The 13701-nt window shown below is 37.9% G+C and overlaps 1 protein-coding gene across 1 annotated transcript; it reads left to right on the top strand.

The window, feature by feature from the left end:
• Positions 1 to 33: 33 nt before the first annotated feature.
• Positions 34 to 834, top strand: LOC136265722 (alpha-protein kinase vwkA-like). Its single transcript, XM_066060664.1, has one exon. The coding sequence runs from the start codon at positions 34 to 36 to the stop codon at positions 832 to 834; it is 801 nt and encodes a 266-aa protein (XP_065916736.1).
• The last annotated feature ends 12867 nt before the right edge of the window (positions 835 to 13701 follow it).

The following is a 13701-nucleotide window of genomic DNA, read 5'->3' as shown; positions in this document are numbered from 1 at the left end:
GCTCGCAACAATCAGTCATCTAGTCTAGCCGAAATGTCAGGTCTTGGAGCAACGTTTAACCCAATCTCGTTCGCTGAAGGACGATTTCGTCGAGCCTACATGGGAACGTGGACAAAGCCGTTATCAAAGATAGGGCAATGGTGCGTTGTAAAGAAATCAAAAGAGACCTTTACATGGAAAGAAAAAGACTGGGATACAACAAAAGCAGTGCAAGAAGAGGCACAAACCTTTGCTGATGAGTTCAACAACCATTTCCGAACGAATTATCCAATTCGATTTACCGAAGTTAATGTCCTTCAAGTTACGTCCGTGCCAAACCTCAAGGATGCCCCAAAACTCAATGAATATGTTGTTACCGAAGATTACATAGATGGGGAATTCAAGAAATGGTGCAATAATTATGGATATGTTTCAGAAGAGGCCAAAACCACTGCTCCATCGATGCCAGCCTTCATGCACTGGAGCTGGTATCATACCAATGGCCAGATGATGATAGCTGATTTGCAAGGGGCAAAGCTGACCAACAGTTACCTGCTCACTGACCCAGTTATATTGTCTGATGATGACCAGTTTGGCTGCACTGACACAGGGGTTGAAGGAATGTTGATGTTCTTTAGGACTCACAAGTGCAACAAATTTTGCTCATCCTTACCTGCACCAACCATCAGTGATTTTATTGGAATAATTCCACCATTCACACTTTCCATGTGCAGTGTAGCTATGCCATCTGTGACTAACTGTACGGCATACCAACAGGAATTAAAGTTAACAAGGCCAGTCAAGAATGCTGTGCTCCGTACTTTCCGGAATGTTGCGGCAAGAATACAACATTGAACAATAATGATATCAAAATAATTATAGGATTTTATGGTGATGTAGCTGATGTCTGAACATTTTTAAGGACACTATAGTAACTGTACTGGTTTTATTTGTTGGTGTACAATGATGCAAGTGAGATAATTAAATGGAAAAACGTGGCAAAGTGCATACATTACAGCAAGACATGTGACATAAAACATATAACTTATCTATACACCAAGTATATGTCCAGAAGTTTCCTCTCACCAAGCTGAATCTCTAAATGAGTGTCATGCTTATTTTCCATGGCATGATGTATCAGTTCAAATATTGCATAGACGGAAATGTGTAAATTGATGAAATAATGCTTTAAATGCTAACAGATTATTAACTTAATATCCAACTAGAGACTGAGATGCAATGAGAAAAACTGTTGAAACTGTTCAACTATATGGCCATCAACTGGTATGACTAGTACCAGTGTATTTTATGTATAATACAGAGGTACTATGCGTAACTATGGGGCAGATAAGTGTACTAGCCAGATTTGTGTATAATTACTCACAAAGAGGTTCAATGAGAAATATCAAATTAATATACAATTGATAGACAGAATTAAGTATTTGTTATGTGACGATTCTTGTATGTTGAGCATGTCATCCAGTGGCTTATTCTTCAAAGATCAGGTTTTAACATTTGATGACTGTCATATATCACTATGTAATTATAATCTAATCTCAAACAGCCAAGCTGTAAAAAAAGTGTGCAGCCCTCAAAAAGGCTATGGTGAAAAAAGATGTGAAATCCAAGGTAGCGGCCAAGAAATGGCTGTGATGGTAGGTTAATGGTAAAAATTTAATAACGACAATTCAGGTGAATTTTTGTGCCGCTTGGTCTTGGCACAAAATTCACCTCAATTGTCATTGTTAAAATTTTTACCATTAACCTACCATCACAGCCATTTCTTGGCCGCCACCTTGGATTTCACATCTTTTTCCACCATAGCCTTTCTGAGGGCCGCACACTTTTTTTACAGCTTGGCTGTTTTGGATTAGATTTCATTTCTTTTTGTATTTGTATACCCCAAAGTATGGCTGGCTTTGGGACTTTTTTAACCTATGTTTTTTCTTTACTACAAGAAAAAGAAAAGATGAAGTAGATGTACTTTAAATATTTTATCAGTAAATGTACAAATTACATATATAATACATATATCGATTACAGAAATCTCCATGGTGGTTTCTTTGTAACAACTGAACACTTTACAAGGTGACTTCTTCTAGATGCTCTCTCTACAGGGTGAATTGATTGTAGCTAAACGATCTACAAGGTAACTTCTTCTAGCTGATCTCTCTACAGGGTGATTTGTTTGTAGCTGAATTCTGTACAGATGATTTGTTTGCAGCTGAGCTCTTTACAGAATGGTTTCTTTGTAGCTGAACTCTACATGGTGCATGGTTTCTTTGTAGCTGAACTATCTACAAGGTAACTTCTTCTAGCTGATCTCTCTACAGGGTGATTTGTTCGTAGCTGAATTCTGTACAGGTGATTTGTTTGCAGCTGAGCTCTTTACAAAATGGTTTTTTTGTAGCTGAACTCTCTACAAGGTAACTTCTTCTAACTGATCTTTCTACAGGGTGATTTGTTTGTAGCTGAACTATCTACAAGGTAATTTCTTCTAGCTGATCTCTCTACAGGGTGGTTTGTTTGTAGCTGAATTCTGTACAGGTGATTTGTTTGCAGCTGAGTTTTTTACAGAATGGTTTCTTTGTAGTTGAACTCTCTACAAGTTAACTTCTAGCTGATCTCTTTACAGGATGATTTGTTTGTAGCCGAACTATCTACAAGGTAGCTTCTTCTAACTGATCTTTCTACAGGGTGATTTGTTTGTAGCTGAACTATCTACAAGGTAATTTCTTCTAGCTGATCTCTCTACAGGGTGGTTTGTTTGTAGCTGAATTCTGTACAGGTGATTTGTTTGCAGCTGAGCTCTTTACAGAATGGTTTCTTTGTAGCTGACCTCTCTACAAGGTAACTTTTCTAGCTGATGTCTCTACAAGGTCACTAGTTTGTAGCTGAACTCTCTACATGGTGGTTTCTTTGTAACTGAGCTTTCTACAAGGTAACTTCTTCTAGCTGATCTTTCTACAGGGTGATTTGTTTGTAGCTGAACTATCTACAAGGTAGCTGATCTCTCTACAGGGTGATTTGTTTGTAGCTGAACTCTCTACAAGGTAACTTCTTCTAGCTGATCTCTCTACAGAGAGATTTGTTTGTAGCTGAACTCTCTACAGGTGATTTGTTTGAAGCTGAACTCTCTAAATGATGGTTTCTTTGTAGCTAAACTCTCTACAAGTTAACTTCTTCTAGCTGATCTCTTTACAGGATGATTTGTTTGTAGCCGAACTATCTACATGGCAACTTCTTCTAGCTGATCTCTCTACAGGGAGATTTGTTTGTAGCTGAACTCTCTACAGGTGATTTGTTTGAAGCTGAACTCTCTAAATGATGGTTTCTTTGTAGCTAAACTCTCTACAAGTTAACTTCTTCTAGCTGATCTCTCTACAGGGTGATTTGTTTGTAGCTGAATTCTGTATAGGTGATTTGTTTGCAGCTGAGCTATTTACAAAATGGTTTCTTTGTAGCTGAACTCTCTACAAGGTAACTTCTTCTAGCTGATGTCTTTACAGGGTCACTAGTTTGTAGCCGAATTCTCTACATGGTGGTTTCTTTGTAACTGAACTCTCTACAAGGTAACTTCTTCTAGCTGATCTTTCTACAGGGTGATTTGTTTGTAGCTGAACTCTCTGTAGGTGATTTGTTTGCAGCTGAACTCTCTAAATGATGGTTTCTTTGTAGCTTAACTCTCTACAAGGTAACTTCTTCTAGCTGATCTCTCTACAGGGAGATTTGTTTGTAGCTGAACTCTCTACATGATGGTTTCTTTGTAGCTGAACTCTCTGCAAGGTAACTTCTTCTATTGATCTCTCTACAGGGCGATTTGTTTGTAGCTGAACTCTCTACATGGTGGTTTCTTTGTAGCTGAACTCTACAAGGTGATTTCTTCTAGCTGAACTATCTCTTTCCATAGTGGCATGAACTCCATACAAGGTAACTTCTTCTAGCTGATCTCTCTACAGGGTGACTTGTGTGTAGCTGATCTCTATACAGGTTTCTTGCTTCTAACTGATCCCTTGAATTCTCTTCAGGGTGACTGCTCTATTAAGATGACTGCTCTATTAGAGTATCTCGATCTCGCACTTGTTGCACCAAGTTGGATTTCGTGTTATAACTCCGTGGCTTTAAGTCTGATTCTTCTACACCATTGAAGAGCCTTTCTAAGATGATTACTCCATCTGTACAGCGATTTTCAAAGCATTACCCCAAGCGGTTTACCTGGTAGGCGTGGCAAGCAGTCGTTTTTTTATTAGCTAATCTCGATTGCATAATTGTTACACACTGTTGGTTTTTTCGTTGTCTCTTCCTGGTTTTTAGCTCGATTTCTTTCAAACCACAAAAGGTTTGAGGTTCAATAGTTAACCTATTCACCCACCGATTTTCAGCTTCTTCCCATACGCGGTTTACCCTGTAGGCGTGACAACATATTGGTGTTATTTGTCGTGAATAATCGCTCATAACTCTTTGCCTGTTTATCGTATTCCAGCCAAAGTTAGTACCGAGATGCGCCTTTATACTCCCTTTCTGTGTGCCAAATTTCAAGGAAATCTGATATGGCGTTCGCGTTTTATAGCAGTTTGTGTAAGTGTGCGACAAGAGGAAGAAAAATAAGAAGAAAAAAAAAAACGAAGAAACTAAGCCAATTTTTGAAGTCGCATATCTCGGGAACTCGTGGAGCGATTTCGCTCAAATTTGGAATGTTGAGTGCTGAAGTTGGAGGGCATGTCCACAGCAAAAATCGTCTTGTTTCATCAAGGCAGCACAGAGCTACGGAGGTGCGAAAATTGCGTTTTCTTTCTTCCTGTCAATATACTCACGGGTGTTACGCGCCGGCTTCTTGGGCCGCACGACACACTACCGTTTGTCTTAATCGGACATTGAGTACAAATATATTGTGTATATACCACTTCATGAGCATAATTGTACTTTAAGTACTGTATGGAAAATGCAGTACACTTTGGCACTTTGATCCTCCCACGCAAAGTACATGCAATCAACCATGCAGGAATATAGTTTGCAGAACTAAGCATCAATATACAGTATTCAAGCTCTTTATACTTTCCATTAATAGCTACTGTTTTATGACATGAAACCGTAAAATTGTTTGGTATAATCCATCGCAAATGCAGTGAAAGCCTATCATAATACACACTGTACTATACAGATGTGACAATGTTCATACTGCATTGATATTTAGCTATTATTATGCAATTAGATGACAGAAATAAACTACGCTGACTATTCTATTATTGTTATTGTGATTTTGCTGCTGAAAAACATTTGTACAAACTTAAAGTTGGTGTAAAACTAAACTTCACAATAAAATACAGCAGCTGGTGTACTGATAAGAGCTATCAGCACCCAGAATTATAAGTAAAGATTACAAGGGAGCGACTAAAAATTACAAGTATACTAATTAATTTTTTAATTAACAAAGGGATAATTTGGGGTGGAACTACAATTGTGGCAAGGATATGCAACATGATAAATATAGCAATTATTGTCATCAAAGTTTGAAGTGAAGATGGACCAGAAGATGCTGTTCAACTGTCTCTTTAGAATTACTATAGATAGATCTAGATTTAAGGTGGCATTACATTCCATAAACGTGGTAGATGGTTAAAATAAAAGTGATGAGAGGTGCTGTATTTGTATAATTATGAACTGGCTTGGAATGCATGGGATGATGATCTTGTAGGACAGTTGCTGTTAAAATGGACCCAATTGGTGATGTCAAAGTGTAAAGATGGATTCTTGATGGATTTAATGAAAAATAACAGGTCATTTAGTTAGTAGGTAAACATAAGGGGACACATTGACAGCTTTAATAGTCTAGCTCTATAGGATGAAGTATAGTCATTATGAATGTACTTTGTGGCTCGCCGCTGAACCCTTTCCAAAAGCTGGATGTCTTGAACAAGGTTGGGTTGCCCGATTTGGGAGCAGTACATAAGTTGAGAGTGCTCTAAGGAAATATATAATTGTTTCTTTATCAAGATATAGTTAGTTGTAGAACTACGATGAATTAAGCCTATAGCTGTTTGTAAGCCCTGGACACAACCATACTATAATGAGCAGACCAAGAGAGGTTAGTAGTTATCATGATCCCAAGGTCTTTAATCAATTCTGTCAATTCAATGTCGTTGTTGTTGAGAAAGTACTGAGCTGTACTATTATTGTCACACCAAAAGTGTAAAACAGCACATTTGGAGCAGTTAAATAACAAATTACGCAATACGGACCAGTTGCTGGTTATGTTAAGGTACTCTTGTATAATGTTAAAGTCTTCAGCAGTCTTAGCTGCATGTACGCACTTGGTGTCATCAGCAAATAAAAAGGACAGTAGCTAATTCTTTTAATAGTGAAGGAAAATCATCGATGTAAAGAATGAACAAAAGAGGACCAAGGATGCTACCTTGAGGTATTCCTAATAACACAGGTAGCACCTCTGAAATAGAGTTGTTAATACATGCTCGTTGCTGTCTATTAAGATAAGCATGAAACCAATTCCACAAGTTCCCACGAATTTCCAGGGACCATAACCAGGTTAGTAAGTCATTATGGGGAACAGAATCGAATGCTTTTCTTATGTCAAGATAAATTACATCAATGGGAGTGGACAATTTGTGGGCTCTAATTACAGAGTTGATAAAGAAGAACAGTTGTTATAATAATGATGACCTGCCTCTAACAAAACCAAATTGTAATGGTGAAACAAGCTCGATTACTTTGTCAACTATCTTATTGTATACTAATCTTTCCGTCTGGCTTACTTATCCTGTGATATTGTCAGATGTTGACTGAGTATGGATGTACTGATATGGAATTGAATGTTCTTTATGAAACACAAGTGCAATGTATTCTACAAATGATCACCTGCACCTACATTTGATAATATTGCTGAGGACAAACATTACAATTATGCAAGTTGGCTATACCATCTACATTAGATTGTTCTGCTTTATGCACTGAGCTGAAGTTTACTAGACCTTTACAGAATGCTGTGCTACATACATTTTGAAATGTTGCATGCAACCAGAATTTAATCTTCACTGACTTATGACTTAACAGGGGTGTAGCCAGGATTTTTTGAAGGGGGGTTCCAGCACCAGCATTGAGTTACTAGAAGCAGGGGTCTGGGGCACAGCCCCCAGTCGCTGAGAGACATTCAATACTTTAATAAATCAAAACTCAGCAAATTGCTATATTTTATGCAAAAAGTACATTAATTATGATGCATTAGCTAAGTGCCCCTGGGATGAAGGTAGTACTAGATAAAGTCACCTAGAGGAAACAGACAGCATAACACATGGAGACACATAATATATAGTAATCTGTAAGTGATGGTTATATCTCACTGTGGTATAGGAGCCATGAATCCACTGATACAAATGACAATCAAAACAATATAACTATACAAATATGCATAGCATGAATTCATTTTGCATAACACAAGTGATAAATTACTGGAGCTCTATATCTTTAAACATTGCACACCAAAGCTATAGCAGTATAAGGTCATGCTAAGTTTTGTATTTAATGTTGGAATGTCTGAAAAACTTCATATGGACATGGATATTTACATGCATGTTCTATTAAAGTATACCTGACTGCTCTATTAGAGTATATACCTGACTGCTCTATTAGAGTATATCGATCTTTTTAACAAGTTTTGAAGAGGGCTCATGTTACCTTTGTAAATCCTTCCCTGAGAGATGAATGTAAGTTTTATCAATAGACAATATGCATACCGAAAACATTCTAATAAGCACGTGATCTTTTGACGGTGAATTAAGTGCGAATTGATTCATAGCGTGGCAGTATCAGCGATTCTTACAGAGCGGTGACTTCTTCTACCCAGGAGATAGTATAACTGGCGAGCGAAAGGTTTCCCGTAGCATTAGTGGTGAGTTATAGTCCTAGCGAAGTTATCAGCGTTTCTTACGGAGAGGTGATTTCTTCTATCTAGGAGGTAACACACCTGGCGAGAGAAAGCCTGCCTGTAGCATTAGTGGTGAGTTATAGTCTGAACCGCATTAGCTACCCATACTTATGTATGGGATTTTCACAAAATTTCGGTAGTCGTTCACCGTCAACTTTTTTTGGAAAGCGTCGCCGCACTACTGTAATTGATCATTTTTCTTTCGAATAATATAGCATGCATATTGTCTATTGTTGTGCTGTGCTATTACACTATATTGCTCACTCATTTTGTCCTGCCACACTAAATGGTGTGTTAGGATCCTGCTTGCAGAAGTCTAAATTTTACAGGGGGGTTCCTGAACCCCCCAGAACCCCCCTCCCTACGCCCCTGTTTACTGCACTAGCTAGTGATAGGGTGTGTTGCAAAGTAACAAATTTAACTACAGGCATATTATATTTTTTCTATGGTGGAGTTGTTGGGATTTATTTTGTAACATGCAGAGTAGGAGTCTGATCGAACTACAGTATAAACATAAAGAGCATGCTATAGTTATATGCAACTTTGGTCACATTTAACACTCATGCAAAAATAATGAGTCTAGAATTTGGTAAATTTTTCCTCCATTGGTGAGATGGCATTGGTGAGATGGCACAATCAATTTACTGCCACATTATTAAGCAATTGCATCATTTCTAGAGGTGAGGAATACAATGGTGCTATTGTTTCCTGCTATAAATGTGTTGCTGTGATGTTTTTGATTATAACATTATTTTGTAAATAAATTTTTCATTATGAGAAACAACTCAGTCGCTAGATACATGTACGTAAGCAGCTAAAATCAACATTACAACTTTTTTTAAAGTGAAAAAGAGTGATACAGAGTGTATGCACTCAGACCATGTGCATTTTGTTTTATCATTTCTGTAAGTGGCTTTCTACAGAGTTGGCCTTTATTGAGAGGGCCTTATGTACTATGGCCAGTGCACTAACTATTAATAGCTATTTAAGTTTTGTGAAGCTGAGTTATGAGTATTTGATGTATTGTGTCAAATTACTTCTTTTAATAGAAACAATTAGGAGCAAATCATTCTACCAAATAAAGCTTTCATCTCCACCATCCTACAACAGATTTTCAAAACCTATAAACACTCCTTAGCGTGTTCTACATAAGGCTACACTAAGTGAAATGTGTTGCAATAATTTTAAAATCCTCCCAGAATTGCTGATCAATAATGGTTCATCTATTGGGGCTAACAGTGTGTTGTGAATGAGGTAAAAGAAGAGACAACTTTGGAAGTTAGCAATTGGAAAACAGCTGAGTTGGCACAACATAAGCACATGCAGACAGTAGCTTCCACTTATGTATTCACTTAAAAAATTCCATAGCAGTAATTTGTCAGACACTTACATGAGAGAATCCATTGAAATGAAGTAGTGAATAGCCTACATCAAGAGTGCTCTGTGACCACATACAGGGGCGGATCCAGGGTGGGGGGGCGTTGGGGGCTGAAGCCCCCCCTTCATATTTAGGCTTTACTTGATCAATATGCTGAGTATTGTAATGAAATTTTGTCTTAGCATAATTATATGATCACTAATAATACAAATACTCATAAAACCATCTTATAAACGTCTTTCCAAGGTATTATCAGTGGATTTATGCTAAAATTTATGCAACAAGTATCCGGATCAGCATTGGAGGTTTACAAGATCGAGATACTCTAATAGAGCAGTCAGCTAACTACTCTAATAGAACATTCACTGGAAACATGTAGTTGGTTCTGTTATGGAATTTTTCCAAATCTGCCTGCACCTATACATGCAATGAAGTGAATTGGTCTGTTTAAAGGGCTTCATTCATCTACTTGTGTAGTTAATATGTATGGCAATACTTAATTCAGGTTCACAATTTCCATTGAAAATGCTCTCAGATTCAATCTTGTGTTGTTCAAATTTCAAAATTTTCCACTTTCAACATTATTATTCTAACATGCACCTATTCAGTGTTGTGCAATTGTGAGAGGGGTGCATCATGTACTTGGTTGTCTGTACCTACCCAAACTTTTCCACTAGCAAAATGCTTCAGAGAGCCATACCTATAATCTAAAGGCAGTATATAAAATATCTACAGGCAGAAAATATTATGAATTTTATGTGGAAATGTCTCCAAATTACAATGTTTTAGCATCTATTTTTCAAAATTTTCCTGGGGGGGCATGCCCCCAGACCCCCCTAGTTCCAGCATGCTTCGCTACCTCTACCCAAGAGATTAGTACCTTGAGTTAGCCCCCCTTTATAAATCCTAGATCTGCCCCTGACATAGCCAATTGCTCATTAGGCGAACTTGTCACATTGTCACTATCAATACCGCCATGCAGGTAGCTATATTGGATTATAATTGTACGTGTTGCATGTCATTGTCATAGTTCCATATTCAGTACTTCTGCTTAATTTGATTCTGTATTTTTGGCATGATTGTATGTTGTCAATGATTGCAAATTAAGTACTGCTACCAGCAACAATGTAGTACATAGTATTAAATGCTTACAACCAAGAGTCCATGTTTTGTATGGTAGAGTGTATCTAAATAATAAGAAGATCTTTGTGATTTAGTTTAGGTTTGTTAAAAACCACGAAGATCTGAGTAGGCGGTCTCTAACTGACTTAGAAAATGGTATATACTAGTAGATAAATTATTAATTGTGAGTTGAGTAAAAATCATCATGTCTTCATATCTTGCACAAAATGTAAACCCACAATTGTTTTCTACAATGTTATCTCAACTGGAGATATGCAGATACCTATCTGCTATATAGGAGGTCTCCAATCATTTAAGAGAATCTCTCCAGAGGTCTCTAACCATTTTAGAGAACATCCCATGATTTTAAAGACCTCATTATGTCCTAAAGATCAAAGGATTTATACATACCATTTTCTAACTGTAGAATGTACAGTCAACAAACTTAACCCTACTACAAGTAAATTTTAAGGTTTCTTCCCAGTTCTCTACCACCAGTAGAGGTGCATGTAATATTATGATCAAATGAACTGCTAACAGGTTGTACTGGGAGACAACTACTCCAGGTTGTACTAATATCATTATGGACTTGTTGTTATGAATGTTGCCCATACAAAAACCAGAAGGAATTATTTTGTACTCATACATATACCTGTTCACTCTGTCCTAAGACAACAGCAGAGTCATGGATCTAAAAACTATACCTGGCGCAAGCTCAGCTTCACGAACGCACGCACGCACGCACGCACGCACGCACGCACGCACGCACGCACGCACGCACGCACGCACGCACGCACGCACGCACGCACGCACGCACGCACGCACGCACACATGCATGCATACACATAAAAAGTCTTCAGCTATTCTATACATAGCACAGTCACATCTACCATACTGAGATACCTGTGCACTACTCAAGTGCTGTGAGTCACCATCAGCAAATCTTTCTGGGGGCAGGACTATAACAACTTCAGGAGGTCACACTGTGCCTTGAGGAAATGAACATAAGCTTAATCTACCCCACTTCGCTGTTGATTCTTACAAATTTAGCTTCTTTCCTAGATCAATAACTTTGTGGAACAAATTGCCAATTACCAATGATTGTACACTAAATGAAGTTGAATGCATTTTCTGACTATATTTTATGAACAGTATTACTAATCGTATTTATACTCAAATTTTTGTGAGTTTTACAATTATTAATATATATACTAGATAAAGCACTGCCGCGAGTGCTATACGGGAAATATAGCACAAAAAAAGTGGGCGAGAGACAAATATAGCACGAGGCGAAGCCGAGTGCTATATTTCGTCTCGAGACCACTCTTTGAGTGCTATATTTCACGTATAGCACGAGCGAAAGGCAGTGCTTTATCTGGTATAGAGAACTGTCAACTTGAGGTACACACAAGACACACGAAACAATTCACGGAGGAGTGTTATCATCGGTAGAATAAGCATTGCGCCTGTGTTTCGCCTGCGTTGCACTGTGCTACGCCTTCATTAGTCGTTTTGTGAGTCTAGTCCGTCTTCTTAATACGTAAAGTTTTTGATTGTGGTATATTAATAAGCATATTTCCGTGATATTCCTAGGACTCGTCCGTTTATGTGAGCAAAACGTACTAAGAACGTTCACTGCTGCTGACCACAAGAAACCATCATCGAAATCTTCAAGTGTGTCTATAAATAAAATCCAGTGGTTATCATCTTACTGGTTGGTTGACTGGTCAGCCAGCACAGTCAGGCTATCACCCTACAAAATAGACCTAGCAGTTCTATAACTACCTGATAAAGAACTGTGGTCTACTAGAGTGTTCTATAACTGCCCAATATAGAACAATTGTGCCTTTATGGCGAATATAGAACACTATTTTGCTTTGATACTCCCACGCAAATTTCTTTATATATATTATATATATATATATATACTAGCTTGGTACCTGCCCTATGTGCAGGGCTATAGACATTTTAATGCCAGAATCAGACACCAAGCATTAAACACCATGTAGCTATGTAGCATGCAACTTTTAAAATATGAGGTTTGTTTTGTCTGTGGTTTTAACAGTCATGTAGCTCAATTGATGTCCTACCAGTGCCTTTAACATGTTGTAAAGGACAAACAAAAGCATTGGTACCTGCTTTATATGCAGGACAATTAATAATAATGTAGGCTATACATGGAGCATCATTTGATAATATCTTGACTACAAAAGACATTAATTTATTGGTACCTGCCCTATAATGCAGAAGTTGCCCTATTGCAACAATACTACACTCCCTAGTGTTCCCTTAACTACACTACAACCTATTGTCATCACCTCTAACCTCCCTACATTTACAGCACTACTATACTGTATGATATTTTGAGTAAGCTAGCTACTACTGACTATTATAACCTATTGTAATCACCTTTGTACAGCTACTACTATTATCAACCAATGCAGTGGAGAACACCTGCATAATCTGGACACTTGGTAATGGTCCTAAAGTATACCTTACCATGTAAACTGACCTGATAAATCAGGAAACCTTGATAATCAGGACACTTTTGAAGGTGTCCTTACTACACAGGTTTCACTGTACAGTGAGAAAAATAGCATGAAAAGAATATAACAGAAAACCTGTTACCAAAAAGGCAGCCAAAACGAAAAAAAAAGTTGTAACCAAAAAGGTTTGAAAAAAGAAAAGCAAAAAACAGTGACACAGCTGGGATTGAACTTAAACCATCCCAGCCTTCAACTTCAAGCTCTACCAATTGCACTAAATGTCGCTTGCGATTATAGGGTTGTTAAATGTTGTTTATAAAGGCATGCTTAAGTTGAATGGAATAAGTGTTTACTTGCGGTTTGCATGCGGTTTATAGAAAGAATTCAGGCGAATTCTTGCTCTACACTCTTGCACTAAATGCGCTGTAAACGACGGGCGACGGCAGCTAGAACCTTTATTTAAACGCTAGGTTATTCCTAGATGATGAGCGATTTGTTTGGTGCCAAAACCGCTTCGACACGTGCAGCGACTGGCGAGAAGAATGCGTGAACTCAAATGGAATGCAGACAGACAGACAGACAGACGGCTTTTCAGCTTTATATATAGACTAGCATTGGTACCTTCCCTACGTGCAGGACTAAACATTTTAATGCCATAAACAGACACCAAGCATTAAACACCATGTAGCTATGTAGCATGCTTTTTTTTTACTTTTAAAATATGAAGTTTACTTTGTCTGTGGTTTCGACAGGAATGTAGCATGTAGCTCAATTATTTAGTGAGATGTCCCTACCAG

The sequence above is a fragment of the Dysidea avara genome, chromosome 1, assembly GCF_963678975.1.
Source record: "Dysidea avara chromosome 1, odDysAvar1.4, whole genome shotgun sequence".
Taxonomy (NCBI): domain Eukaryota; kingdom Metazoa; phylum Porifera; class Demospongiae; order Dictyoceratida; family Dysideidae; genus Dysidea; species Dysidea avara.
The sequence above is the reverse complement of the archived record's forward strand: the minus strand, read 5'-3'. Positions and strand labels throughout refer to the sequence as shown.

What these genes read in the sequence shown, in the direction of transcription:
- LOC136265722 (XM_066060664.1), top strand. Translation starts at nt 34, where the DNA reads ATGTCAGGTCTTGGAGCAACGTTTAACCCAATCTCGTTCGCTGAAGGA.